Source organism: Sceloporus occidentalis, unplaced genomic scaffold (genome assembly GCF_023333645.1).
Source record: "Sceloporus occidentalis isolate IW3139 unplaced genomic scaffold, rSceOcc1.0.p SCAF_9, whole genome shotgun sequence".
In the NCBI taxonomy this organism is placed as follows: Eukaryota; Metazoa; Chordata; class Lepidosauria; order Squamata; family Phrynosomatidae; genus Sceloporus; species Sceloporus occidentalis.
The window spans coordinates 17,679,049-17,706,007 of NW_028316989.1; the positions used below are offsets into that span (position 1 = coordinate 17,679,049).

The window sequence follows — 26,959 nt, forward strand, 5'->3', positions numbered from 1 at the left end:
TGGATGTGCTTCCCCATAACCTCCGCTGAAAGTGGGAAGGTAAATGTGACTTCTGCTAAAGCCTCTGAAATTTCACAGCTGAAAACCGGGACTAGGTGTAGCCAAATGACACTGAAATGGGATCAAGATAGACAAAGGTATTAATGGAAAGGAAAGGATGCAGTAGTTTGCTTTTGCCTGATCTTACTGGGAAGAGCACGATTCTCCTTTTGCTCCCCTGAGTTAATTTTGTGCAAACTGCTTGCGTACTTGGAACTCAGTTTTCAATAATAGATGTAGATTGAGGAGAAAGAGAAAAAATGGGAAGAGGAGAGAGAAATTGGGACATGTTGCGAGAGGGAGAGAGGAAGGAAAACACTCTTTCAGAGTGCAGACTTGAGGTCACAGCTTGTTCAGAAACTTTTTGTAGGTAGGCCATAGCTAAGACAGTTACTTTTTTGGATGGGGTACAATTCCAGTAATGCCCCAGGCAGCATGGCTACTTGCATAGTAGTTGCAGTCCTGCTGGCTGGATTATTATGGGAGCTGTAATTTTTCCAAGCTGAATGTCCTGTGAGTATGTAATACCATGGGACGCAAGAGTAAAAAACATGATGAAATAAAGGGTATAAATCCATGCATTCATGTTTTCCCCCTTCTCAGAATAAATGGTAAAACAAACCTGAAGTTGTGAGGCTGGTATGGTAATCGCTCTCTTTTTCTACTGTAGCAAGTTGGGCTTCTGCCACCATGCAAATGGGTTTTGGAGTTCTTGTTAGCACCACAGCTAAATGTTGATAAGTCCAGTAACTTAGAAAAGGTTTATTTATTTATTTGCTTATGTGCTATATAACTCTTGGGATCCATCTTCCATTGGCTTCACCTTATGGGACAGAATGTACCCCAGCCCTGGGATTCTGAATTTAGCCAGCTATGGGCAATTGGGTTGCTTGCCAAGGATATTCTGGGTAACATTAGTTCCTTAGGCGCACAGTTCTACCATTGGCAATGAGGTGAGACTGGACCTCATCAGCAAAAAGCCTGGAATGCTTCTCTGCTGTATACCAGGTCCTTCATCAGTTAGCACCAACAAAGAATATCTTACATTAGTAACATGTGTAAGTGTCTGGCACCAAATGAAGTCTTGGGGAGGCCTGGAACTGCACTGGTCAGTCTGGTGTAGTAACATGGACTTTTTAGAAGAAAAAGAGAGAGAAAGAAAGAAAGAAATTACATCAACAAATACTCTGCACTGATGGATTGGGAATTCATCTATTTCTAGACTACTTAGTCCATTAAAAAAGTTTATGTATGGAGTCATGGCACATGTGTATTTGCAGCTGTGGCTGGTGATGTGAAACAGAGGTCCCCCCCATTAATTTCATAGGGTGTACTATAAAGGTATAGTGATTTCATGGCTTTATATCTGTGGTGTGCTCCTGTAAAGAATGCTGGAAATGGTAGCGTAGTGATGTGTTAAGTATTTTTGGCTGGGTTTCCCCAGTTCCTATCTTTGCCAACAGTTCCCCAAGGAGATAAAATAACCTTTAAGCTCTTGATTGTAGTTCCACTTGGGTGTCTTTGGGCAGAATATGCAATTTGTTTGATGCACAAGTGCATTTATGGGTGCTTATAGTTACGGCCTTTCAAGTGACTGACTTATGATATTAGGGATAATGTTTGGGATGGCCCATAACAGCATGCAGTGTTAAGGCATCAGATTTTATTTTTAACAGAAGCCTAAAGCTTGTGGAACAAAGAGTGAAACAGTGGTTCATGGCTGCAGGGATAAACTAATAATTAAGGAGTAGAGCAATGTTTCTTTTAAGATGTATGAGATGCCAGAGAATGGGTACCAAGGAGGCATCCCTCCACAATCCACCTAATACCTTGTGTTATTTTGCATGCATGACCTTGCAGTGCATTGTAGAAAGTGACAGAGAAAGACACTGACTGAAGATGCACTGGCACTGACCCCGAGGTGTGATGGCATTGTGGAACAAACCAAAATTGACAACATTTCTGTAAGGATGAAAATCATTACAAGATCTGGTGATGAAATGCAGAGCATTCTAGATGCCAGTGAGCCCTGCAGCTGTGTTGCAAAGAGAGTGTAGGATGCAGTTGACAATGCCTATAGCAGCACACTTGAGTTCAAAACAGATTCATGCATGTTTTTCCCTTGGTCACAGATGGAGCAGTCAGGTAGCTGGTCTCAACAGTATACTATTAATATAAGGTCATGAACGCTGAAAGGTAAGACTAGAGATTCTAATTACTGTATCTATTTCATGGAATCGTAGGGTTGGAAAAGACTACAGTTCTAGTCTAATCCCTCGTCATGCAGGGATACACAACTAAAGCACTTCCAAAAGATGTTCATCTGGTTAAAGACTTTGGTTAAAGACTTCCAAAGAGTCCGCCATTCTCTAAGGCACATCTAATCCACAACTGAACAGGATACTTATAGGAAGTTCTTCCTAATGTTTAGGTGGAATCTTGTTTCATGTAATTTGAATCCCTTGGTTATTGTCACTCTAGCCTCAAAAGTAGCAGAAAACAATCTTGTTCCATCTTCTACATGGCAGGGCTTCAAATATTTAAAGATGGCTATCATATCACCTCTCAGTCATCTCTACAAGCCTTTTGTTTTTTCCCCTCATTGATTTGTTTAAAGAAATAAAGCCTTTATCACCAACTGCAACATCCCCATTTCCTAATATATGTATATTATTTTTCTGCAGCTAAAAATATATCTAACAGCACATTAGAATAATGCCTGGAACTGGGTGCTCCTGAGCACAGTCTCTTTCTTCCAATTTGTTCTAATGATTAGAATTAAGCTTATGGTCCTATCAAATAAGCAATCCACTCAGAGCTTTGTCTTCTCCTGCCACATCTCAGGAGACCAATAGTCATCTGACTATGAACTCAGAAGCTAAGGATGCAATCCCTGAGTTGGCTTTTTCTGATACTGCTGAGCAAGCCAAACATGAGTCAGTGAAGTCTGACTTGTTGATCTGTCCAGACCCAACCATCCCTGAACCTAAGGCCTCCATGCCTGTGTCATCTTTGACACCTCTTGAGCCTGGCTCCAATACTAGGCCAAGTTCTGTATTGCCCCAGAGCCCTGGTGATGCAGTGGTTAAATGCCGGTCCTGCAGCCATAAAGTTGTAAGTTCTATCCTCGGGGGCTCCAAGGTTGACTCAGCCTTCCATCCTTTCATAGGTTAGTAAAATAACTTTCTATGACCTCCCATTCCCCCAATACAACAAAGGACCATTGCCAACCAAGCAATTGAAACTGGAAGTGACACCATATAATTTCTGGTTTGGGCATGATGTGTCCTTGCAGCCTGCTGTAAGAGCATGAATGAAGGAAAAAAAATAAGGTCTCCTACTCAGTGGAAACGGGTGAAATTTATAGGATTCTTGGAGTCCTGAGCCAGCTGTATAAGAGGCTTCAGTTCAGCTCCAGCCATTGATGGAGCAAGGTTCTCACTTGGAGCAATCCTTGCCATTTTGTGCATGTGTTTTGCTGCCTTGTGAGCTCTCACCACCAGCTTAAAGACAATTATTCCACCTTCCATTTCTTGTTTTAGCATGTTAATTGACATTGCAGTTTTATGAACACTTGGTGTAAGCCCTATGGGATACAGTGAGATTTTACTTCTGAATGAACATGCACAGCATTGCCCTGTAGGGTTGTGGTGAGGGATTGGTACTGTTAATTTTATGTGACTGAGGGTGTATCCAAATGGTAGAAATAATGCTCTTTGACACCACTTTAACTGCCATGGCTCCATTCTACAGAATCCCGGGATTTGTATTTTGGTGAGGCATCAGCACTCTTTGGCAGAAAAGGCTAAACACTTTGTAAAACTACAAATCCTAGGATTCCATAAGATGAAGTTACAACCCTTAAAGTGGTGTCAAGCTGCATTATTTCTTCAGTGTAGATGCACCCTCAGAAATCCTTCCCAGCATAATGCAAATATCTTTCAAACATCTGTCTGCCCTTATCATAAGATACACTTCTCTGGTTGCCTGGATATACTTTGGATTGGTGCAAAGGTTATTACAACTCTGTTCCTCCTCACTCTCTCTGTCTGAGCCATCTTGCATTTTCTTTTCTCAAATGAACAGGATGAATTGCCTTGCTGGAACAAACCAAGGCCCATTTTGTTCTGCATTATGTTTTCCAAGTCCTTTTGGGGGCCTTACACATGAGATGTCTCAATGTAATGTTTATCCATTTTTTGGTTTTTGCTTGTGATCTAACAATTAGAAGCACACTGCTTCTGTATACGGAGGCTCTGTTAGCAGGCATAGCAGTCTTTGGGAGATACAGTAAAGGAACTATGGTCTACTGTGTTTCCAGAAAAAAAAACCTGGGCTGCCAATGTGGTATTGAAAAGCAGATCTAGCCAAAGAGGGCCATCTTGGGGGCTACTCCTTCCAGAGCTTTTGTGTGTGCCCCACAGAATAATGCACTGGGTTGCACTGGAATCTTCTCTTTCTTTCTCTCCTCTGCCTGACCTTGGATGTCAATGCAAGAGATGGTTCTGGGTATAGATGCTATAGAAAGTATGTGGGGAGGGGAGAGGAAGAGGAGGAGGGAGAATTGAAAGGAGGGTAGCTGAAGTCATCTTGTCTGCTGACGGCTTGCGAAAGCCTCAGCCACATTGGAAATGCGGCGATAATGAGTTGCGTCAAGGTGTGAAGAAAGCAGTGTGTGCCATCGGAGGGAGGCTGTGCTCAGGCTTTGCTTGGAGGGTGGGAGAGAAGAGGTTGCAGCACCTGATTTTTGTAAGCTCCTTTTAGGATTGAGGTGAGGGGGAGGGTGCTGACGGCTGTCGTGCATCTCTGGGATTGAGATGTGCTCTTTCTTTCTTTCTTTCTTTCTTTCTTTCTTTCTTTCTTTCTTTCTCTCTCTCTGTCACACACATCCTTCCCTTCAAAGGATGGATAGGCATTACACTTCTGAAAGGGGGGCCCTGGCAGGTGAACCCTCCCACTTCTTTTTCACACATCTCCAAGGACTAAATTCTTATGCAGTGGCAGTGCCATCTGTGTCTGAATGCCATACATCCCCCCACATTCCTTTCCCCTCCTGATAACCTCCATCCGTGCATCGCTCCATCTCTCTCCTCCTCCCTGCACACACATTATACACAGCAAGAAAGGGGTGAGGTGGTGTGTGCTGTTGGATGGTGGTGGTGGTGGTGTGTGTTTGTCCCCCTCCTGCAACCTGGTGCACCAAGGCTACCTGTCCCACCTGTGTCCCAGAGGGAATTTTGGTGTCTGGGACTTGCTGACACCCTTGGTCTCCCGGGTGCCAAAAATAGACTTTCCAGCGTACTAGATTCCTGTTGTGGAAAAAACAGTGATGTCATCCCGGGCCAATCAGCACCAGCCCTGCAGAGCAGAGCGTAGCAGCATCAGCAGCATCAGCTGAGAGGTAGGGAAAGCTTTCCCCATCCCTCTGAAGATCCCTCATTGGGGCTGAGGGAGGAGGAGGAGGAAGAGGAGCAGGAGGAGGAGGCAGTGGTGGTAGCAGCCACCACAGACTGCATTCTGCTGCTGGCAAAGTAGAAGTGAGGCAAGGCAAGGCTGGAGCAGATCTATCTGAATTTTAACTGGGAGTTCCCATGAGGTCCTGTCCTGGGATGTCTAAATCAGTGCATTCCAGCATCTTCCAGCTCAAACTTGCATGGCTGGGTGAGGGCTGTAGCTTGATTCCTTTCATTGGCTGGTTTATCTCTCTAGCCCACCCCTCACACTCCAATACTGTCCATTTTAAATATCTTCTTCCTAATGAAAGGGCTGCTCTTTTTTTGTATAGGGGTTACTGTTTCAGCGGAGGCAAAATGATGATGATGATGATGATGATGATGATGATGATGATGATAATGATGATGATAATAAAAATGATGATGTTTGTCTATCACCATCTTCGTGAAAAATGGATTATCCTTCACTAAGGGGGACAACCATTTCCCTGTGTGTGTTTGCATTTGCATGTGGTGACTGATTTGCTGAAAGAGGCAATATGTTTCTGAAACACACACACAAACATACAATCTACATGAGAATTCAGGTTAGAGGGGAAAGAACACACCTTCTCTAGAGGCATGGTGAAAGTTTCTTGTTCAGAATCTCCTCGGGGTCTCAGTGGGAACCTTATGTTGAACAGTGTGCTCCAAATAGTTTCATCACCTTGTACAGCTTCTTTAAAGTTCATACTAAAACCCAGAGTGGTTTTATCCCTCCCTCTGACATTGGAGTCACCAGCCTCTGCAGACTCACTTTTGGGGGCACTGAGAAAAACAGATGCTGCCACCCTTACATTGTCCAACTGCTAGGAATCAGCTTGGTTCTATTTCTTTGTGTCACAGTGTCCATCACAGAAAACTGTACAAAACATGGACAAACAAAACTCATCCGATTTCCATCTGTAGCATGGTCTTTTTCATCCCTCCTCTCCAAGCTGCTTAAACTTTGAGATCATCGAGAGCATCTCTGAGCATTTCCAGATTGCCATTTTCTCAACACAAAGGGCAATCCATCCTGCACCCTGCACATATGTACCACCCCACACATCTGGGATTGCAGGGTGCTTGAGAAAGAGACTTCCGGGTCAGAAGGGTCTTGCTCTGAGATAATACTGCCTACCTCTCTGTTCTTGTTAATCCCGGACTGCCAACCCTGCCTCCATCTCTTTCTGCAGACACTCCGTCAAGCTTCATTTGACAGCCCTGATGAGAAGTGACATCAGCAGGCTGCACCAGCTGCTCTATCGCAGAGTCCCCTTTTTCCTTCTGTGGAAAGGCAGGACTGGATGAAGGAATGCTCTTGTTCCCCTGGTCCAAGTGGCCACACAGTCTAGAGCAGGAGAGTGTGATCCCCTTGCTTGTCCTTTATTTCTTTTTATTTTGTTTAACAAAATGCCATTTCTTGGTTCCAAAGCACCACCTTTCTGCAGTAACCTACATTTCTGCAGTGATTCTCATCTAGTAATCTATTTGTCAGTTAAATCTTGCCTTTCCATAAATTAGCGCTAGGCAGGATATGTGGGTCTCCTTGCCCACTTTACCCCGAGGTAGGTTGGACTAAGAGTGATTCAGCCTTTATATCAGAGATGAGCCACTATGATGATATTCTCTAGGTTCTGGGTCTGCATTGCCCATAATCCCTCAACATTGGTTATGCTGGGTCGGGATGCTGGGATAGATGTCCATCCCTGATCTACTGAAAACCACTGTAGGAGAGGATGACCATACAGAGAGTTATGATTTGAAATCATTTTTATGCTTATGACACCCAATTCTTCCTTTTTGACCTCATGCCAAAGAGGCTGAGTAAATCCAAAACCATCATCGGTATGCAGGACAGCACTGAATTTGAGCAAACAAACTCACAAAGAAATCAGTCCAGATATGCCAAATTCCCACTTTGACCAGTCAGCTGTTTCTGGGAAACCTATGAACAGTAGCTCTTCTTTGATTCCACTTCAGCATTGTGGCTAATATCCTTTGATACGCCTATCATTTGTACATGCAATTAATCCCCCTTTTAAAAATGGTCTAAGCCATCAGGTTAAGGCATGGCCTGGCCACTTCCCCAGGATGTAGGCTTATAATGGGAGTAGTCTCCAGGTTGTATTGTAGTGGAGCCAAGGTGGAGCCAAGGTTTCAGTTAAGAGGGTGACATTATTGGCTCATTTGCTTCCTTTTTTCTTCTAAGCTTAGTAGCAATCCTTCCAGGTAGCTGTAGGAAAGTAGGAGCTTCCCAACTAGCAATATATTGTTGTGAACTATCCCTGATGGAATTCAGGGCATCAGTGGCATCCTTAGGGTTGGTGTCACCCAGTGCAGGAACTCATCATGTCACCCTCCCCCAATTCACACCATACAGAATCCTTTGCGATGTTTTTTTGCACTGTTGTTGCTCATAAATCATAATTCCCCATATACCACTGAATGTAATGCTAATAGTTGCGACACAAACAACTAGCAAAATTAAAATTATACCTTCAAGTTACAATATCATACACATAACCTAAATGTACTTACAGATACATAGTGAAGATTTGGTTCAAATGTAATGTTTTTAAAGAAGATTTAAAAAGAATGTTTTAAAACCATCAAAAATTAAAACAAATATTTTTTATAATTAACATTTTGAAATTTTAATTTTAAAAAATTCTTCAAATTCTGGGGGCCCTCCTTTCTTCCCCCAGTGAGATTCAGCCCACCCCCCCCCCCCCCATCTTTTAAAGCTGTTTAAAGAGATACAGGCAAATGCCACAATGTTTCTGCCCAAATACAAGTGTTTCAGGAGCAGTGGTGTCACCCTTCTTGGTCCGTACTCCCTGCACCCCCGTAGTGATGCCACCTCAGGGCATTTGGTGGTAGCTTGGCACTAAGCTTGGCACTAAGCCATCACTTGCTTCTGATGGAGAGGGAAAATGCTAGAATCGGTTGGTTGATGTGGATCAGTGAAGGTACCTTTTTGCATTCTCCATGAGGTTTACCTATGGGAGTTGTAATGATGAGCACCTATGTATAATGTGTGTGTGTGTGTGTGTGTGTGTGTGTGCAACTGTGTATGTGGGAGTGAGCTAGTGAGCTAGCGAGTGCATTTTAGCCTCCGGAGGGCAGTGACACTAGTTGATCTCCTTAGTAAAACACCTTGGAACCACCAGCCAGACCATCTGATACTTTGAATATCCGTGTGCATTAACGTTCATCACACTAAATAGACTTAGGATTTGAACACGTTTAGTGGATATGTGGTTCTAACTGTGGGTTCTTCCTTGTTGGGTGGAGATTGGATTCCTAGCTCTAGTAAGGTGTACATATGAAGGCAGCAGGTGCAGATCTGTGCATGTGTAATGGATATTGGGTTCTCTCTCTCTCCCCCTGGGTGTAGCAGCAACTGTAATTTATCCTGTTGCTATTTTAACAATGCTGTCACCACTTGTACTGCAGCTCTGGCTGCGTCAGCGGTTTCCCCATCAAAGGCCCGTTCCAGGGATTTTTGGAGCTCTTTGCCGGTGATTGGACAGAAAGGCAAATTGGTTTATGAATGGATGCTTCCCCTGCTACAGGGAGGAAAGACATTCCCTGCAGGTATTATTAGGCAATTGCGGAGAGCCTAAAGGGTGGTGGTGGTGGTGGTGGTGGTGGGGAGAAGGTATATGGTTCTTGCCAGTGAGTCTTGCTCCTCCTCCTTTGTGTTTCTCTGGATTGAGAGGCAGTGAGAGTTGTGCGGTGGGGGTGGGGAAGCCCCTGCAGGAAGGTCACCTTGGAGCAATGCAGAGAGGCTGACTCTGCAACTGTCTGGCACTGCCAGTGTAGGCTGGGGGGGGGGCAAAACCCCTTGGGGCACAATGCCTTCTGCTCCTCCTCCTGAACCTTGAAAGCAGAATACTCCAGCTTACTACCTCATCAGCTCAGCTTTTGCAGAAACAGTTGCATTTCTCTATGAATGCACAGGTGCCTCTCCATTTGCATTCTCCACCCCATTCCCGTTTCACCTTGGAGTCTTTTTGAGAGCGAGCCCTGGCCGAAAGCCTCGTCATTTTTATTCCCAAATGTTTCTTATGCCCTTAGCTTGATCTGCCCTTTCCTTTATAGTAATTGGTTCCTGTGCTGGTGGGGTGGGGATGGGGATGCTGGGAACTGTGATTCCCCAAAGTGATCCCCCCCCCCAGCTTTGAAAGAACATGAGAACATAGAGGATTCTGAGTACATGTTGTGCGTTGACCTTGAGAATGAGCATGATGGTGTTCCTAAAACTGCTTGCAACCAATAGAGGGATCAAGGGTACTACTCCATTCCCCTGTACCCCCCAAAGAGGAACTAGGAGAAGGTCCATATCTCAGGAGCAGGATATACAAAAGGGCACTGGAAAGTCATTGCTCATCACTGGAGACTCGAGTAGGCAATCTGGTATCTTCTAGATGTTTTAGACCATTGGTTCCTAACCTTTTCTATGCCCCACATCCCTAGGATATATTTGATTAATGTTTGCACCCCTTTGTTGTTGTTCTTCTTAAGTGCCATCAAATCGTCTCCAATTTATTGCAACCCTAAGGTGAACCTAACATGAGGTTTTCTTGGCAAGATTTATTCAGTTAACATTTGCCATTGCCTTAACCCTACAAAAGCAATATCACATTTGAGGATGAAGAAGTCTAAATTTTAAATTTTTGAACCACACACAAAACTGTGAGCACAAAGAAAATTAAGCTTTTAGCTCAGTCCATAAAGTGCAAATCCAAATTGAGCAATTAGATTCCAATGTATTTAGGGAAAAATGTAAACAGTAAAATCAATCCCAATTGTGAACATAAAATTCAATTACTGCACCTCTTTGCCTTTCATTCATGATGTTGTCAAAACATCTTGCTGATTTTCTTGCAATCTGCAGTCAGATTTTGTGTTGATTGACAAAATTCCTAGATTTTGTCTTGATTGACAAAAGAAAACTGAATCCAGATTAACACAAATATCTTTGTCGCACCCTCTGAAATTCCATCATCTAACTATATTTCTTGGGGATAAGCCCCCCTTAGCCGCCACATTTTAGTATCCTCATGGGGAAACTGGTTGTCAGTCCAGTGGTCCAGAGGTAAATATTGCAGGTCAGCTTGGGAACTCAACCCAGTTTAGGTCCTTGAGACAATAGTGGCAGCCAAGAAAACCAAGAAAATACTAGAAAATCACTAATTCCCAGTGCAATAATCAAAAGAATGAAGGGTTACAGGCAACTCATGTTATCCAGGGCAAGAGATAAAGGTTCAGGAAGAGGGTTTACTTAGCCAAGGACTTCTGTTATGAGACGGTGGGAGCCAGTATGGCATAGTAGTTTGAGTGTTGGACTACATTTCTGGAGTCCAGCGTTCAATACCCAACTCAGCTATGAAACCCACTGGCTGATCGTGTGCAGGTAACATGCTCTCAGTCTCTGGAGAAGGCAATGGTAAACCTCCTCTGCACAAATCTTGCCAAGAAAACCCCATGATAGGTTCACCTTAAGGTTGACGTAAGTGGGGAAAGACTTGAAGGCACACACCACCATTAGGCAATATGTCTAAATGGAGGAGCAAGTTGGAAGGTTAAGGCTTTGTAGAACCTAGGAGGTGAGGATTGGGCCTTGGAGGGGTGGGTGAGCTGGTTCTGTTGCTTAGCCAGTGCAGTGCAGTATATTATAAGACTGGTACATCAGCTTAGATGGCAGCCTTAAACACAGATTTCAGTCTACCCTACTTGTAGTTGATATAGTGTTGATGATAGTGCAAGGGGAAGGTACTGGAGTTTGTATGCAGGAAATACCTGAGTTGAGTTCCCACCCTTTCCTATACCTTATAATACTAGAGGTATGGTAACCAGTATTCAATTAAGTATTTCTACATTTGGCTCCCCAGTTTGAGAAGTCTCTTTCAGCTCATTGTATGTTGCCAACTCCTTTTTGAGCCCAGACCTGGAGGTTTTTCAGCTCTTCTCTCACCTTATGAACAACAATGGAGCATGGTGAGAATGATTCCCTGCCTGTCTAAGTTGTTAAGTCCCATTTGCTTTGGCTTTTGTGGCTTAACCAAAACTTCTGCTAGTTTTTCCACTCAAAAGGTGGGCATTCAAGATCCTTTTGACTGTGACATGGCTAACACAGGGACTGAATCAGCAGGTAGAGCCAATGTGACTGGGCTATTCAGTCCCAACAGAAGTGATAATGTGATTTGTGCTGAAAACAAGTTACTGACCTGTCTGCTATGCCAAGCTTAGTTCACGGTGCCCTTTTCTTTATTGATTCCTACCTTTCATTTCTCTGTGCCTTGGCAATAAACATCTTGGTGATTCAGAAGGTTTCTTCAAAGTTATGTAAGACCAACTGCTGCCAGCTTCTGGTCATGCAACATGTGGATTGGCAGAATGGCTTCCTTGGCTAACAGAAGCATTGATTTTTTTGTTCTTCTTCTCTCATTCCTTTTCCCAGGTGCCCACGGCTTAAGGGAGGAACCCGAATTTGTGACAGCTCGTGCTGGGGAGAGTGTGATTTTGGGATGCGACGTAATCCATCCGCTGACGGGCCAGCCCCCTCCTTATGTGGTGGAGTGGTTCAAGTTTGGAGTGCCTATACCCATCTTCATCAAATTTGGGTTCTACCCTCCCCATGTGGACCCAGAATATGCCGGTGAGTTGGTTTTTTCAACACGTAAAAAGAACTGGCCATCTCCATTCGACCTTCTGAATGTTGTATTTCATTTTCCAGCATTCCAGATCACTGACTAAACCACCTAGGACCCCCACAGTCCATCCACATCAAGAGGACCACATGATCCCCACTTACTATCAACAGTTAAAAAGAAAACCTGGATATTTCCCCCAAATTCACTCTTCTAATCCTCAAAGAATCCTAGGATTGTATTTTGGTGGGATTGTTGGAGCTTTCTGGTAAATTTTTCCTCCTCTGGCTCCATCTGCACTGCAGAAATAATCCAGGTTGACAGCAGCAACTGCTGTGGCTCCATTTTATGGAATTCTGGGATTTGTTGTTTGTCATGGCATTGAAGCTTTCTGACAGAGAAGGCTAAATATCTCACAAAACTGTAAATCCCAGAATCCCATAGCATTCAGCCATGACAGTTAAAGTGATGTCCACCTGCAATATTTCTGCAGTATGGATGTAGCCCTCTGTCCATTTGCCCTGGTGAGTTGTATCATTTTCCTACTAGGGAAATTTGGACTTGCAATACCATCTCATCTTTAATGGAAATGGATAATCAGTACATTTCTAATGTGAAAAAGAACCTTGCATTGGTAAGAGCCATTTAACAGTGGCACTAGCCTGGAGGGTGGTGTACTTTCCTTCATTGGAGCTTTTTATACACAGGTTAGATGGCCACCTGTTAGGTTTTGCTATGGGTTCCTGAACCAGCAGGGGTTAGAATGGCCCTTGGGGTCGATTCCTACTCATCATCGTTTGAATCTGTGATTCAAATATATTTAAAACAGTTGCACATTGGTCTCAGGATTGCAAGGTTGAAAGAGGGAAAAGACTATCTGGCTGTCTGAATGGGCTTAGAGTAACACTCAGGTTTAAAAAAAATGAACCATGACTTCAATCCTACGCTCTTTTATCTGGAAATAAGCTCTATTGAACTCTGTAGGACTTGCTTCTAAATAAACACACCGAGTACGTCAAGACCTTTTTTATTTAGTTGGCTTTTGGCAACTGACTGGCTGCTAAGAGGTTTTTAATGAACAGGTGCCAGGCTTTCCTTATTGTGCTTTTAATTGCTTTTATTTCAACTGCATTTTAATATTATAATTTCTATGTGATTTACTTTTCTTTTGATTTCCTCTGTGTCATTTTTTAAAAAGATAATCTGGTTGCAAGCCACCTTGAATTGTCGTTATGCGAGAAATGTGGGATATACAAGTGAAATCTACCAGTCAATAAAAGATAGTACTGGGGTGTGTGGTTTTTAGGAGTATTTTATTTATTTATTTAGGTATTTATATCCCGCCCTTCAGCCCTAATGGCTCTCAGGGCGGCTTACAATATTATTTTTGATCAGACAGTTCCCTGCCCTCAGGCTTACAATCTAAAAGACACGAAACAAAAGGAGAAGGGAATGATGGAGGGAAAGGGGATGAGGTCCAGTGGTTCTTCTCTCCCTCTAAGGCCTGGACCAAGGCAGATGGATTGGAGGGAGGGCTCTTCCTTTTATGCAAGTACTGTATAAAATAATCAGCATAAAATAAGTAATAGCTGCTACTCTCAACACTGGTTCCAGATAGTAACCTCATAGCTTCCAACAGAACCTCCAACAGAATTTCAGTTCAGCCTCTGGAAGAAACTAATAGAGTTATTGCATGGAAATAATCAATTGTAGAATCTCTGGAGGGTGATGGTTGCTCTACACCAGGCTTGGGCAAAGTACAGTTCCAGAGGCCATTTTCAGACCCCCTCCCCACAAGGATCCAATAGTACCAGTGGTATAACTGTGGGGTGGCAAAATGAGGGCATTGCCACTATAAGAATTCTGCTTCCCAAATGAAATTTCCCCTCTAGTCCCCAAATTTCTAGCATCACAGATTGGTACAGTGGAAATCACTCACACCTCCTTGGTAACTTTGCCTACCACTTGTCTTTTGGAAGACTAGAGTATATTGCTGTAATCTTCAAGTGAAGTTTTAAGTTACAGCAATGCTAGAAATGTGGGAATTGAAGGGAAATTTCATAGGGGTTTCAATGTTCTTACTTGGAAGAGCAATACGTTCTGTTTGCCCCATCCAGTTAACACCCCTAGAAAGCCAGTGTTGCCTAGTGGTTTGAGTGTAAGACTACGACTCTGGAGACCAGGGTTCAATTTTGAACTTGACCATGAAACCCACTGGTGACCTTGGGCAAGTCACATACTCTCAGCCTTGGGCTTGCCAAGAAAACCCCACGATAGCCTTAGGGTCACCATAATTCAAAAACGACTTGAAGGCACATAAGGGAACACACAGTTAACACTTCTGCACTGTACCCATTTTTAAGAAAAATCCTCCATGCCTTCTTGGAAAGGGGGAAAGCAAGTGGTGAAAGTGCTGTTTTGCATTTTAAATATTTCTCAGGAAACAAGTAAAAACAAAAAAAGGGTGAAAAGGCATGGGTGAGGGGAGGTTTACAGGAGTACCCCCCACCTGTTTTCTCTCATGCAACCCTACTCCATATTGTTCTTATTTGTGGTGGACAATGATATATTGAGTAGAGCTTCACCCACAAAACTTAGTAGCTATGAGAAACATTCAGGAGACGATGGCTGCTGACACACTGCAGAAATAAAGCAGCTTGACATCACTTTAACCTCCAGGGCTCAATGCTATGGAATTTTGGGATTTCTAGTGTGGTGGGGCATCAGAACTCTCTGACAAGGAAAGCTAAAGATTTTACAAAAATACAAATCTCAGAATTCCATAGCATTGAGTTATGGCTGTTAAAGTGGGATCAACCTGCTTTATTTCTGCAATGTAGGTGGAGCCCTAGATTGCAACTGCTGTAACTAGTTATGTTTAAAAGCAGTTTTCTGAGCCCTTGAGCCTACATTATACTGCAAAATAGAGTGAAGTTATCCCTTGTTACCGGGCAATTGTGATGTAGTTTAGTTATGTCCTTGTCGTTGCAAGGGGACAGCAGCCGATCTCTTATGAGAAGACAACATAGTTGCTTGCCAGTGTGTGCCAACAACTGTTGGCTTTGTCTGGCTAGACTTGAAACTTGCAGGATGATTCCTCAATCCCATTTCCCTCCTGCTTCCAAAACCTGGTCTAGCAGAGGAAGAAAAAGAAGAAGTGCTTATCTTGTTTTCAGGAGAGAGCGAAGATGCTTTCGAATGACCTCTGCCACAAGTAAAATGGTACATCTGTCTTCGGCTGGAGTCCAGTTTGGCCTGGCTGGTTAATACACAGAGCAGGCCAAGCTGCTCTGCCCCCTCCTTCTCTATTTCACTCTCTTCATCTCTTGCCTCTCTCTCTCTCTCTCTCTCTTTTTATTCCATTCTTTCCGGCTGGTTGGTTTTAATTAAGCAGTGGCAGAGAGAAGCCAGCTGGGCTGTCTGGGCCAAGCGAAGCCTAAGCATTGAAGAGGAAGGCTGCTGCTTCCTCCATGCTGATTCCTGTGGTCTCCTGTAGCAGCAACATAAAGCTCCGAGTGATGCTTTCGGGGACCTGTGCACTGGAAACCTTGCATGACATCCTCAGGAGGGGGACGTTGCTGCCAGTCGCACATGCTGAGCAGTAAACCTCTCTGGACGGATGCGTTCCTGGGGAGCCAGGGAGACGGAAATGAGAACTGACAATGCAGGGGCAATGGGACCAGCCTGCCGCATCCTTATTCTAGGCTCCCAGGCCTCGGGATGGGGGAAGCTGGAGTGGGAGGCCATCTCTGAACAGATCCAAAGGCCAGAAGTGCCTGGTCAATTGCTTATATCGATTTTACTTTTAAGTCTCATGATTCACTGTTCTTCTTATTTATCACCAAGCTGGCTTCAGCTAATGGTGACCCTATGAATTAGAGACCTCCAGGAGCCTTGGTCATCTGTAGCACCATTCAGGTCTTCCAAGGTCGGCTATGGCTTCCTTGATTGAACCAACACCTGTGTTGTGATCTTCCTTTCCCCCTCTACTACCTATATACTCTAAAGGCACCAAATCCCATCTGATTTTGGAAGCTAAGCAGGGTCAGCCCTTGTTAGTACTTGGAGGGGGGACCGTCAATGAATACGAGGTGCTTTAAGCTCTATTTCAGAGGATGCAATGGGCAAAAACCACATCTGGGTATTCCTTGCCCAAGAAAACTCAAGAAAATCCATAAATCATCAGGTGAATCGAAGACACAATGCACATTTCAGCTTGACTGAGCATTATCATATTTTCCATTGAGTCATATTCTCTCATGATACGTCTAAAACATGACAGCCTCAGTTTATTCATTTTGGCATCTAGGGAGACTTCAGGCTTGATTTAATCTCAGTCGCATTCCTTTGTCTCTTTGGCAATCGGTAGTATCTTCAGTGTGGCATAGTGGCTTGAGTGTTGGCCTATGGCTCTGAAGACCAGGATTCGATTCCCAGCTCAGCTCAGCTAAGAAACTCACTGGGTGACCTTGGGCAGGTCACACTCTCTCAGTCTCAGGGGAAGGCAATGACAAACCTCCTCTGAACAAATCTTGCCAAGAAAATCCCATGATAGGTTTGCTATAGGGTCGCCGTAAATCAGAAACAACTTGAAGGCACACAACAGCAAAGGAGATATAGATCTGTCCTCCAGCAACACATTTCAAACAATCTGGTTTTCTTCCTGTCACCTTTCCCCCCCACTGTACAGCATCCATAACCATACATAGAAATAGGATGTACTACTATGGCATGAACGTTTCTGACTTTGTTACTGAAGAATATCTCTTTACACTTGAAGATAACATCTAGTTCCTTCATAGCTGCCCTCCCAAGTCCTTGTCTTATGCTGTCCCTTTATAGAGGATTGAAGATATATTATGATTATTATTTTATTTTCTTATATCCTGCTTTTCTCTCAGTATAGGGACTCAAGGTGGCATAGACAGATAGATAGATAGATAGATAGATAGATAGATGATAGATAGGTTCAAAGGAACTTCTTTTGCGTCCAGAATTATTAAAACATTGTAGGGAGACTTAGCAATTTTGCAGACTGGATGTGAGAAAAATGGCTAGATTGGCAGAGCCTGGTGGAGTCTGGTCAAGCAGCATGCACACTGCATGTCTCTTCATATGTTCTTGTTTCTTCTTCAGCTTCATCCGGCCTGAAAGTTGGACTTCCTAAACCAGAGGCAGGCATGAGCTGGGGGTCTGTTTTCTGACCTCCAGCTTCCTTCATCTACATCTTTTTGCTTCTGAGCCCAGTGCTTGAAAAAAAGTTCCTTTTTTAATGACAGCTCCCAAAATGCCTATGCCAGCATAGCTGTTGTGTGCTATGGTGCCCAAAAAGAACATTTCTGAGCTCAGGAACTCCTGACAGGCAAAAGAGCATGTGCTGGCAGAGGTATGGCGCTTAATGTGCCATTATCCCCTGAGCAGAAGGCTGTTGTTCGGCCACCTCCCAGCTCTGCCATCGGCCCCTGCCCTTTTCCATGAGCTCGGATGGCTGCTTGCTGCGGTCACAAGCTGTTTGGAGCATCCCTGACTCCCATCCAGGAATGCTAATTAGACGATTAGGTCAGCCTTCTAGAAGCACTGCAGCTTTCCCTTCGCTTGAGTGGCAGGTCTGGAGAGAGGAAGATGCTGCTGAGGATTGCAGGGCACAAGCCAAGGGTTCATTGGGTCTGATCCGACATTGCTTTCCCAACTCTGGCAAAATCACAGTGTGGTAGAATGGTAAAAATTCAGGATTTTACTTATGCTTAGGAGCTGAAGCTTATAGTGCTGAAAATGAACTAAGAGCAAAGGTTGTTATTCTAGGTCATGTCAAATTCTCTGTTTCAGAATGTCACCAGCTTTGAATGGCTCCAGATTTTAAGTTGCTAGCCCAAATGAAAGGAAGTACTAAACAGTTTGAGGACAGTGAAACAAAACGTATAGATAATGGTTTGATTGATGGGTACCATGAGGGATAGAGGTGTATGTTAGATGTAATATTTGAACATCCAATGAATATGCAGGGGTGTAAATGTTTAATTCAGTGTATCCAATAAAATGTGATTTCTAGTTTTCTTTGTTCAAAATACTATAAAAACTTGGTTCATTTTAGAATCGTGGCCCCAGAAATGGGGATGTATTTCCTTCTGGGGACAACAGCTGCAGCTCAAAATAAAAATGTTTCCTTTCCAATCGAGTTCCTGGTTTCTCTGCTGATTTCTGGTTAAAATTCTGGTTTTAAAATAATCTATAATCAATAATCTATAACATCAGGTTGATATGGCTTGGGCTTCTTTCTCAGCCACACTGTATGGAGAGCCCTGTTAAGTGATATCAAGAGATCTGAGGAAGTAGACTGAAGTCTACGAAAGCTCATGCTGCCAATTTCTTCCTTCCAGTTAGTCTCAAGGGTGCTCCAAGATCTCTCTACGTAAGAGATGGTCATGTTCAGTATCCCATTTCCAATGCTGGACAGCAGTCTTAAGATCTCTTAGAAGCCTTCCCTTCCCCCTTTCCTCTCTTGAGATTTCCCAAGGCCCATTCCCCCCAAAGTCAGGCACTCTTAGGCTGCATCTGCACTGCAGTAATAATACAGTTTGGCATTGCTTTAACTGCCATGGCTCGATGTTATGGAATCCTGGGATTTGTAGCACTTTTTGGCAGAGAAGGCTAAAGACCTTGTAAAACTAGAGATCCCAGGATTCCATTGCATTGAGCCATGGCAGGTAAAACAGTATCAAACTGCATTATTTCTGCAGTGCAGATGCAGCCCGAGGGTCAAATGGGATTTAGCGATATTGAACACCCTTGTTTTTTGTTCATCCACCTGCCCATGTTTTTCTTTTCATAAAAAGACAAGATATATTTATTATCCACTTGGAAATGTTAGTCTTAGAATTCAGAGAGGAGGGAATGTAGGCCTCAGATGGCATTGGATTCTTGCTCCAGTTACCCCCAATTATTGACCCTTACTGGCTGGGGCTGATGAGAGATGGAACCCAACAGCACACAGAAGTCCACAGGTACTCTGACCATGGTGCAGAACATGGGTGCGAATCATGTAGTCCTCAGGATATGGTTGGATTATAACTTCCAGCATTCTTCATTGTTGGCTACAATAGCTAAGGCTGCAGGGACATGTAGGTATTAAGGGACATTAATTAATTGATTAATTAAACATCCCGCCTTTCTTCTGGGACTGGACCCAGGAAGACCCTGTGATTCCTATCCTTGCTGTAAAGACTTTGAGGCAGGAACTGAATCCTGAAGAATGACAGCTTCAGCAATCCATGCTCAAAATAAAATAATCACCATACATACATACATACATATAATTGTCTTAATGAAAATGTAATCTTACAGTTCATTTTCCCAGTGCTAGACAAGGACAAAAAGAAGGGAGGAAAGCCCTATAAATTATTATAGCATTCTAATTTGTTAGTTCACATTCTCCAGAAATCTTCTGGTGTTAATCCCAAGGGTCTATATTTGTTCTAAAAGTGAATAAATAAAAGCTGTGCTGAAATGTCTCCATTGTATTTCCCCGCCTTCCGGATGTTTATATGTTGCAATTTTATTCATTATCACGGCATGCCATATTTTCCTTCTCTATAGACTAAGAATTGTGAGGGAGGCAGATTTCCAAGCATTGTCACAGCTGAGGAGCCTATTACTATGATAATAAGTTCTTTATTAATGTCCCTCTTATTGTCCCCAACAGAATTATGGAGAGGATCAATGGAATAATATGCCCTGTCATCTCTCTAATTCCTGTTACATTGTCTGATATGTATATAGACGTATATAGTATACGTCTGATATGTATATAGACGTCATTCCCACCAGATATATGTAAATGTGTCCTGGATAACAAAAAATTTAATCAGGTTTTACCAGGTAAAATTAGGGGAGAACTGGAAAAGTGGTTTATTTGGGACCAGACAAATGGGGACTTCTACTACCAGGACAGACATAAAATAAGCAGAGTTCAAGTTATGTCACATTAAAGCTATGCCAAGCTTAAGATGAATTATCAAAAACGAGTGTTGTATGTTACAAAGAAATCCCTTGAAATTTAGTTAATTTTTGCTTGGGTCTATTTAGAATTCCTTCATAATCTTCATAACCTAAAACTCCAGTTTGCTTATGTTGTGTGTAACCTAGCATCAGTTCCTGGAAAACAGGGACAGTTGGAACTGATATGCAAGTCTGATGTGAAATTGACTTGCTGATGGCACATGAAGGGAAGACAACTGCCTTGTTCATGCATTGTAGCAGTTTTCCTAGGATTGCTCAGGATCACTTCAGCCATAAATGTCTTCCTCACACAATTCTAATAGTTTGGGACAGGGATATAAATCCTTGCCTATGCAGTACTCATATGCAAGAGCAAATTATTACTCTCATTTTCTTCTTGTTGCTGGAGAAAATGAATGTATTTTTGTGCAGTATTCTCCCCATATTTGAGCATTCCACTGTTCCAGAGGATTTTTCTGCACAGAAAAACCATGGGATTTTTGTTCAAAAACCAAATCTCCTGCACAGAAAAATAGTTTCATTCACTATTTCCTGTGAATGAAACATATTTCCAGCATGGATAACTATGTTTTGTTTTTATTTTGTGAAAAACAGCCATATGTTTTTTTACCCCGAAAAATCCTCTGCTATATTTTGGGAAGTCTGAAAATGCTGCAAAATCCTGCCGCGCTATTAGACTTCCCATTGGGTCTTCCTGACTGTTGAGAAACCCATTTTTTGGTTGGGAAACTAATAATAGTGACTATTCTTTCCAAACCATGCTCAATCTGAACAATTTGCTCTTCCTTCATTACATTTGGGTACAGTTGGGCGAGTGTCATAGTGTAAGTGCCTTCTCCCTTGAATTTCCACTAACCTCCATTTTGCTTCTCTTTTGCAGGCCGTGCCAGCCTTCATGACAAGGCATCTCTGCGCATTGACCAGGTTCGCTCCGAGGACCAGGGCTGGTATGAGTGCAAAGTGCTCATGCTGGATCAGCAGTACGACACGTTCCACAACGGCAGCTGGGTGCATCTCACTGTCAACGGTAGGTGTAGTAGCTCCTACGGTTCAGAGTGCTTCTGTACTAATAACATTTCTTGCTGAACATACATGTGGGTACCATGCGCTGTCCTCTAATGTACTCATTGCCATGGAGTTTTCAGAAGGAGTATTATGGGAGTCTCCTTTTTCATCAAAACAGTCTGATATTGTCTGTTTCTTGAATTGGGCTCAGCCACATACCTTGGATTAATTTCTCTGTCTTCTTGGTGTCATTTTGCCATTTGAGGATGTGCTTGTTTAAGAAGACCCTGGTTTTAATCCAATTGTTAGTCTTAAGCAGAGTAAACAAATTAAATCAGGAGAATTTACATGAATGTTGACTTACCAATTTCCAATTGATTTTTAATGGATCTGTTCTAGTTGGGACCAGCAATAGGATTTAGATCAATATTTGTAGACACTGGATATTTCTCATGCACAGTATTTCCCTTCACACTTAAATGCCAGTAGCTTTCATGATCTAATGTCTCTTTCTTCCCAGCCTAGACGGTTATTTGTCCAGGAACCCTCTTTTACAAACATTGTCAAGACTGCATCTATTTTCCTCTTTTCTAACAGAGCTTTTAGAAATCCAAACCAACGACAATACAGGGATATTCCAAATTACAATCTTTTTGAGGTCTCCAATGACTGAGGGATAATTGAATAAGGCAGAATCACATCAGAATGAGCTTTTGAAAGTTTTTCCCCCCATGAAGATGATAAAGGATAGAAACCTTAAAGATAGGTTGTATATATGGCTTGGATTTCTGTACTTGATGTTGAAACGCACTCCCTCCCAGTGAACTGTCTCTTCAGTAACACTGCATGGCTACCTAAACACTGAATCAAATTGACATTTATAAAGTAAATCATGGGAGGCTGTAATTTTCCTTAGCCAAGCTAGAAAATCCCTTTTCTCCTGCTCAAGTGACCATGGATGTATTCACGTATACAGTCATGCTGAATTCCTTCCATGTAGCAGCAAGCCTTCCACATATCAATTTTGTTATCTATCTTTCATCTCATTGACTTTCTGTCCTCCTAGCATTTTTCGATGAGATCATTGTAGCAGACAACCCCAGTTAGTTGCTGTCATGCACACAGGACCTTGGTACCAGTCTGAGCTTGAATTGTCTTCAGCAAACTGAAGCAAAAGGAAGAGGACTTTTCACCTTAAATTTCTTATTGCCAGTAGCTAAGCACTTGGAGACACTTTTCAACTTTTAGAATGGAGGAGGAAACCATACAAAGGCTCAGAAACTCCCCAATGATGATGCCAGAGTATTGGGAGCCCATGTAGACTGTACCCTGGTTGAGAGGATAGAATGCCAAATGATGGGTAGCAAGGTAGGATTGAAAGGAAGGTCTGCTGGACCATGGACAGTGCATTAGCAACAAATGCCAAATGGGTGATGGAGCCAAGATCTTGTCCAGAGTAAGGTTGCTTGAGCCAGCAAGGACAATGATTTCTGTTGAATGGCTTCCAGTGAAAACCCCCAGGAAAGGGGACATCTATTGATTCAGACTTACTGCTGACTTAGGGTCTGATAAACCAGCATAGTGTAGTGGTTTGAGCACTGGATTAGGGTTCTGGAGGTAAGATTTTGAATCCCTGCTCAGCCATGGAAACCCACTGGGTGATCTCAGGCAAGTCGCATTCTCTCAGCTTCAGAGGAAGGCAAAGGCACACCCCCTCTGTATAAATCCTGCCAAAAAGAAAACCCATGATAGGTTCACCTTAGGATTGCCATACTGAAATGACTTGAAGGCACTCAACAACAACAATAATGGAGTTATCATTGTTGTCATCATATTCCTGCTCCTTTGTCTTCAAAGGAATTTCCTCTTATACGCTGTGCCTAGCAAATTTAGAGCCCAGAGGCCTTGAAGGCAGATGCTTTTAGCTGGAATCCTCTTGGTGCACTATGCCAGTGTAGTAATGCTGTTGTAGTAGCAGGAATTAAAAAAAAAACCTGGGTGCAGCACTCATGAAGGAAGGAGGCACTGGAGCAAGAGGCTACTTGGAGATACTGGATTTTGCTTGCCTTCCCTTTTGCCACTGCTGTGTGACTTAGACAAAAGTACAACTGCTACTGTAGTGCACCAACAAGATCCTGGCCTTTATTCAAGATCCTTGCTAGAGGGGGCCTGATCAACAGCCAAGAGAGCACAGATGCAGCAGTGAATAGTGGCAGAGATGCTGATTTCCCAGAATGCCCTCCTGCCTAGGAGATGGAAGGAGTCAAAGAGCAGAGCGCTTACTTGGCTAAGGAGGCAACAGATCTCGGTGAAAGATGACAGGAAGCTTTTATAACTGGAAATAGCAGCAGCTATGAAGTATGGGCAGGTGAGCAGTCACAGCCTGTTAACTGGTGTGGGCAGCAGCGTGGGTGGGGAGAATTGATGAAGGAAAGGTGTGAAGACAAGACAGAAGCCTAAAGAAAAGAAATTTGGTGTTGGTTTAGAAGCTAGAAATAGGTAATTAGGAGCAGTGAGTCTCTATATTTCTGGGATCCAATGTATAGGGAAGGAGATTCTGCAGTTTATTTATTCCATTTCCTAAAGTTGGCTTTGTGAAGGTGGTGAACTCATGTAATTGGACTGTGTGTTGAGGGTTCATCTAAAAAGGACTTAAAGTAGGGATGGGTTGAATGGATGGATGTCACTTCTTAACCATCTCTTTTCCTAAGATGCTTCGCATAGGGCATAGTTTCCAGACCTATGGACGCAGCTCCAGGATACAGCCCATGCCCAGAGTTTGGAATACATACTATTTTGGACTACAACTATTAGAATCATCTAGCTATTATGGCCACTTGGGATTTTCAGAGCTGAATTCCCAAAAACAAATGTTTCCAAGCTCTACTCATGCTCCCAGATGAATTCTGGCTTGCTTTCTGATTCTTGCACTTCCATGGGTGAGGCTTCAAGAGCTAGTACATCACCCCTGCACCCTTTTCAAAGTAGTCCTCTAGGAAAATGAGTTATTGACCAGGGATGGGGCAATAGAGGGCTGCCTGACTCTTATCTCTTTGCTTCTCACCTAACATCTCCAGCTTTCTCAACCCCTTCTGAGACACTGGTTTTTAGTGCTTGTGATTTGTCAGGTGCGACTTCTTAATAAGCTGTCCTGATGTTTGGGGAGATCAGCAATGCTTCAAAAAAATAATAATGGAAAGGATGCAGAAGTGCAACTGGGAAACAGAGTGGACAAAGTGGCCTTGTTAAATGGCTCTCCTCTTGTCTAAGAAGATGCTGCCCGAGAGGTGGAAGGAACAGACCTTCAGGAGAATGAGCAACTTGGCCTCGTTAACTTTTAATAAGAGCTTTGCACTCAACTGAGCATCCTTTAATGTGCATTTCTTGAAGTATGAGGCATGCTCACTGAGGCAGACTCTGTTCCTTGTTGCAGCTGCACAATCTTTAAGTTCAGGAACATTGCCTGGGTGAAGCGGAGAGCTGAGCTTTACTTTAAAGTTTAACTCTTAAGGACATCAGAGGTACCTTTTAATTTTTTTTTTTTTAAATTGCTCTTTAGCTGAGCCTTTCCATCATCGCTGGAACATGCAGAATGCTGTCACGTTTAATTTCAGAGGTGAAAAGAGCATGGCGCATGGACTGCTTTGTAAAAAAAACCAGTCTTTTTATTTTCTCGAGAGAGTGATATTGTCCTCTCCCACCATTACTGGCTAAATGTTTTGCTATGCTGACTGGCTTGCTAGGAAGCTTATGTATGGGGAGGGCGGAAGCAGAGCTTGGGAAAGTTACTTTTATTTTGGACTACAGGTCCCAGGCTGCTACAGCCAGCATGGCCATTGTGGATTCTGAGAGATGCAGTTGTAAAGATTAAATTTTCGAAGCTTGTGAGCACGTCTACACATGCTAAATGAAACAGTTTAAATAAAATCTAGTTTTCTCCGCAGCTGTCCAAGTGACATACATGACATACAGGACAATGAGTGCTGAATTCAGGCTTCAGGGCTTTAATCCGGAGGGAACATTTGGAATTTATCCTGGTTTTGAATGGAAAATCTGGATATTCTTGTGTGAAGGTGGACTGCGCTCCAGAATGACATCGATGTGAGGCTGGAAGGAGGAGTTCAGAAATACGTACATTCACATGCATTGGAGGAAGAGGGGAAAAAACCCTGGAGTGACCACAGCTATGTGGCCGCACATACTGCGGTTTATTGGACCAGGGTGAATTTGAAAGGGAGAATTGTGTGGACAGTTCTCCTGAACTCACTTCAATGTGTGTAGACTAGCTCATGATTACTGTGGATTGGGATAACCCAAAGATAAACTGGATTTTCCTATCAGTGTAGGTGAATCTTGTGTCAGTCTGTTACAAGGAGTCCTGCAAGAACGTCAATCTCATTCATTTCCCCACACTCCAACATTCGTTTTCATTGTTTGCAGTGAACAAAAGCTAATGCCAGATAAACTTTTTTATTCTTGAAGCCACTAGACTCTTTGCTCTTTAAATATTCTGAGATCTGGAATATTAGAGCCACCCATGTTCTGGGAGAATCTTAGATACCTGGAACGTTTGGAAGATTGTCTGATGTAACAACATCTGGAGGAAGAACATCTCTAGTTATTTCCCCCATTGTGGCTGTTTAAAGTTTCTGAATGTCTACTGAGAAGTAAGTCTTACTGACTTCAGTGGGCCTTACTACTAAGCCCCTTTTACACTGCAGAATTATGCAATTATGATTGCACTTTAATTGCCATGGTGGCATCCTATGGACTCCTGGGGTTTGTAGTTTGATGAAGCACTAGACCTCTCTGGCTGGGAATTCTAAGTACCCCTCCTTCAACTGTAGAATTCAGGATTCTACAGGATGATGCCATGGTAAAGTGCTGTCATAGTGCTATAACTGTGTAATGTGAAGTGGCCCTAGGTATGCTGGTGTAAGGTTGCAATCTAAATTGTCTTGCTATCTGCTGTGTGTGAGAGGGAGTGTGTGTGTGTGTGTATGTCGGTTTTAAGGCAGGCGCAACTTCTACACTAAGTAGGTCAGTGCTACTGCTTGCAAGTGCCTGTTTTTAGAATTCTTGCAGTTCACTCTAATTTGATCAGGCCTGGTTTAACTCACCCCGACATGAACTTCTCCAATCTGCTTGTTCTGCATCCCTAGGACAGAGCTGGGCAACGATGAAAGGGACAGGGTTAGTTTTCCCTCCCTGGCAACACTTCTACAGGCCACACTGTTGGTTGCAATGCCACCAAAGGTAACTTCATGTCCCTTGCACTTCCTGATTCAGCATAAGGATGGCTGATTTTTGTGGTTTTCCTGGGGTTTGGAGGGTCAGCTATGGTAGGTTTTTTACTGGGGAGGTTGTCCATGTGGGTCATAGTGTCATTTTCTCCCCTTGGAAGGGATCAGTGAGGACCCATCTCAGGCAGTACAGTTGTGGTTGTGATGGGGGAGGATGAAATTTTCCTTTATAGTGCATGATCTTAGAGTCATATAGTTAGAGGAGGTTTGCCCTTGCCTTTCCCTGAGGCTGAGAGCATGTGACTTGCCCAAGGTCACCCTGTGGGTTTCACAGCTGAGTTGGGAATCGAACTCTGGTTGCCAGATTTGTTCACCTCATTTTTAGGAGGACAAAAGAAGGTATCAGTTCTGAGTATGAGGTCCAGACCTTGAGATTTGGGAAACCTAGGGCACATCTATGCTGCAGAAATAATAAAGTTTGACACCACTTTAGGTGCTATACCTCCATCCTGTGGAATCCTGG

General features: G+C 43.2%; 1 protein-coding gene across 5 annotated transcripts in view; it reads left to right on the forward strand.

Moving 5' to 3' along the window:
- The window catches only part of IGSF9B (immunoglobulin superfamily member 9B), a 130,841-nt gene that overhangs the window by 28,177 nt on the left and 75,705 nt on the right, over positions 1 to 26,959 (forward strand). For 4 of the 5 annotated variants that reach the window (XM_089537670.1, XM_089537671.1, XM_089537673.1 and 1 more), the window contains exons 2-3: positions 11,983 to 12,180; positions 21,069 to 21,215. In XM_089537670.1, coding sequence (XP_089393796.1) covers positions 11,983 to 12,180; positions 21,069 to 21,215 — 345 coding nt within the window. Of the gene's footprint in view, positions 1 to 11,982; positions 12,181 to 12,380; positions 12,441 to 21,068; positions 21,216 to 26,959 lie in introns of those variants that run through there. The other variant, XM_089537674.1, reaches the window with a different exon arrangement.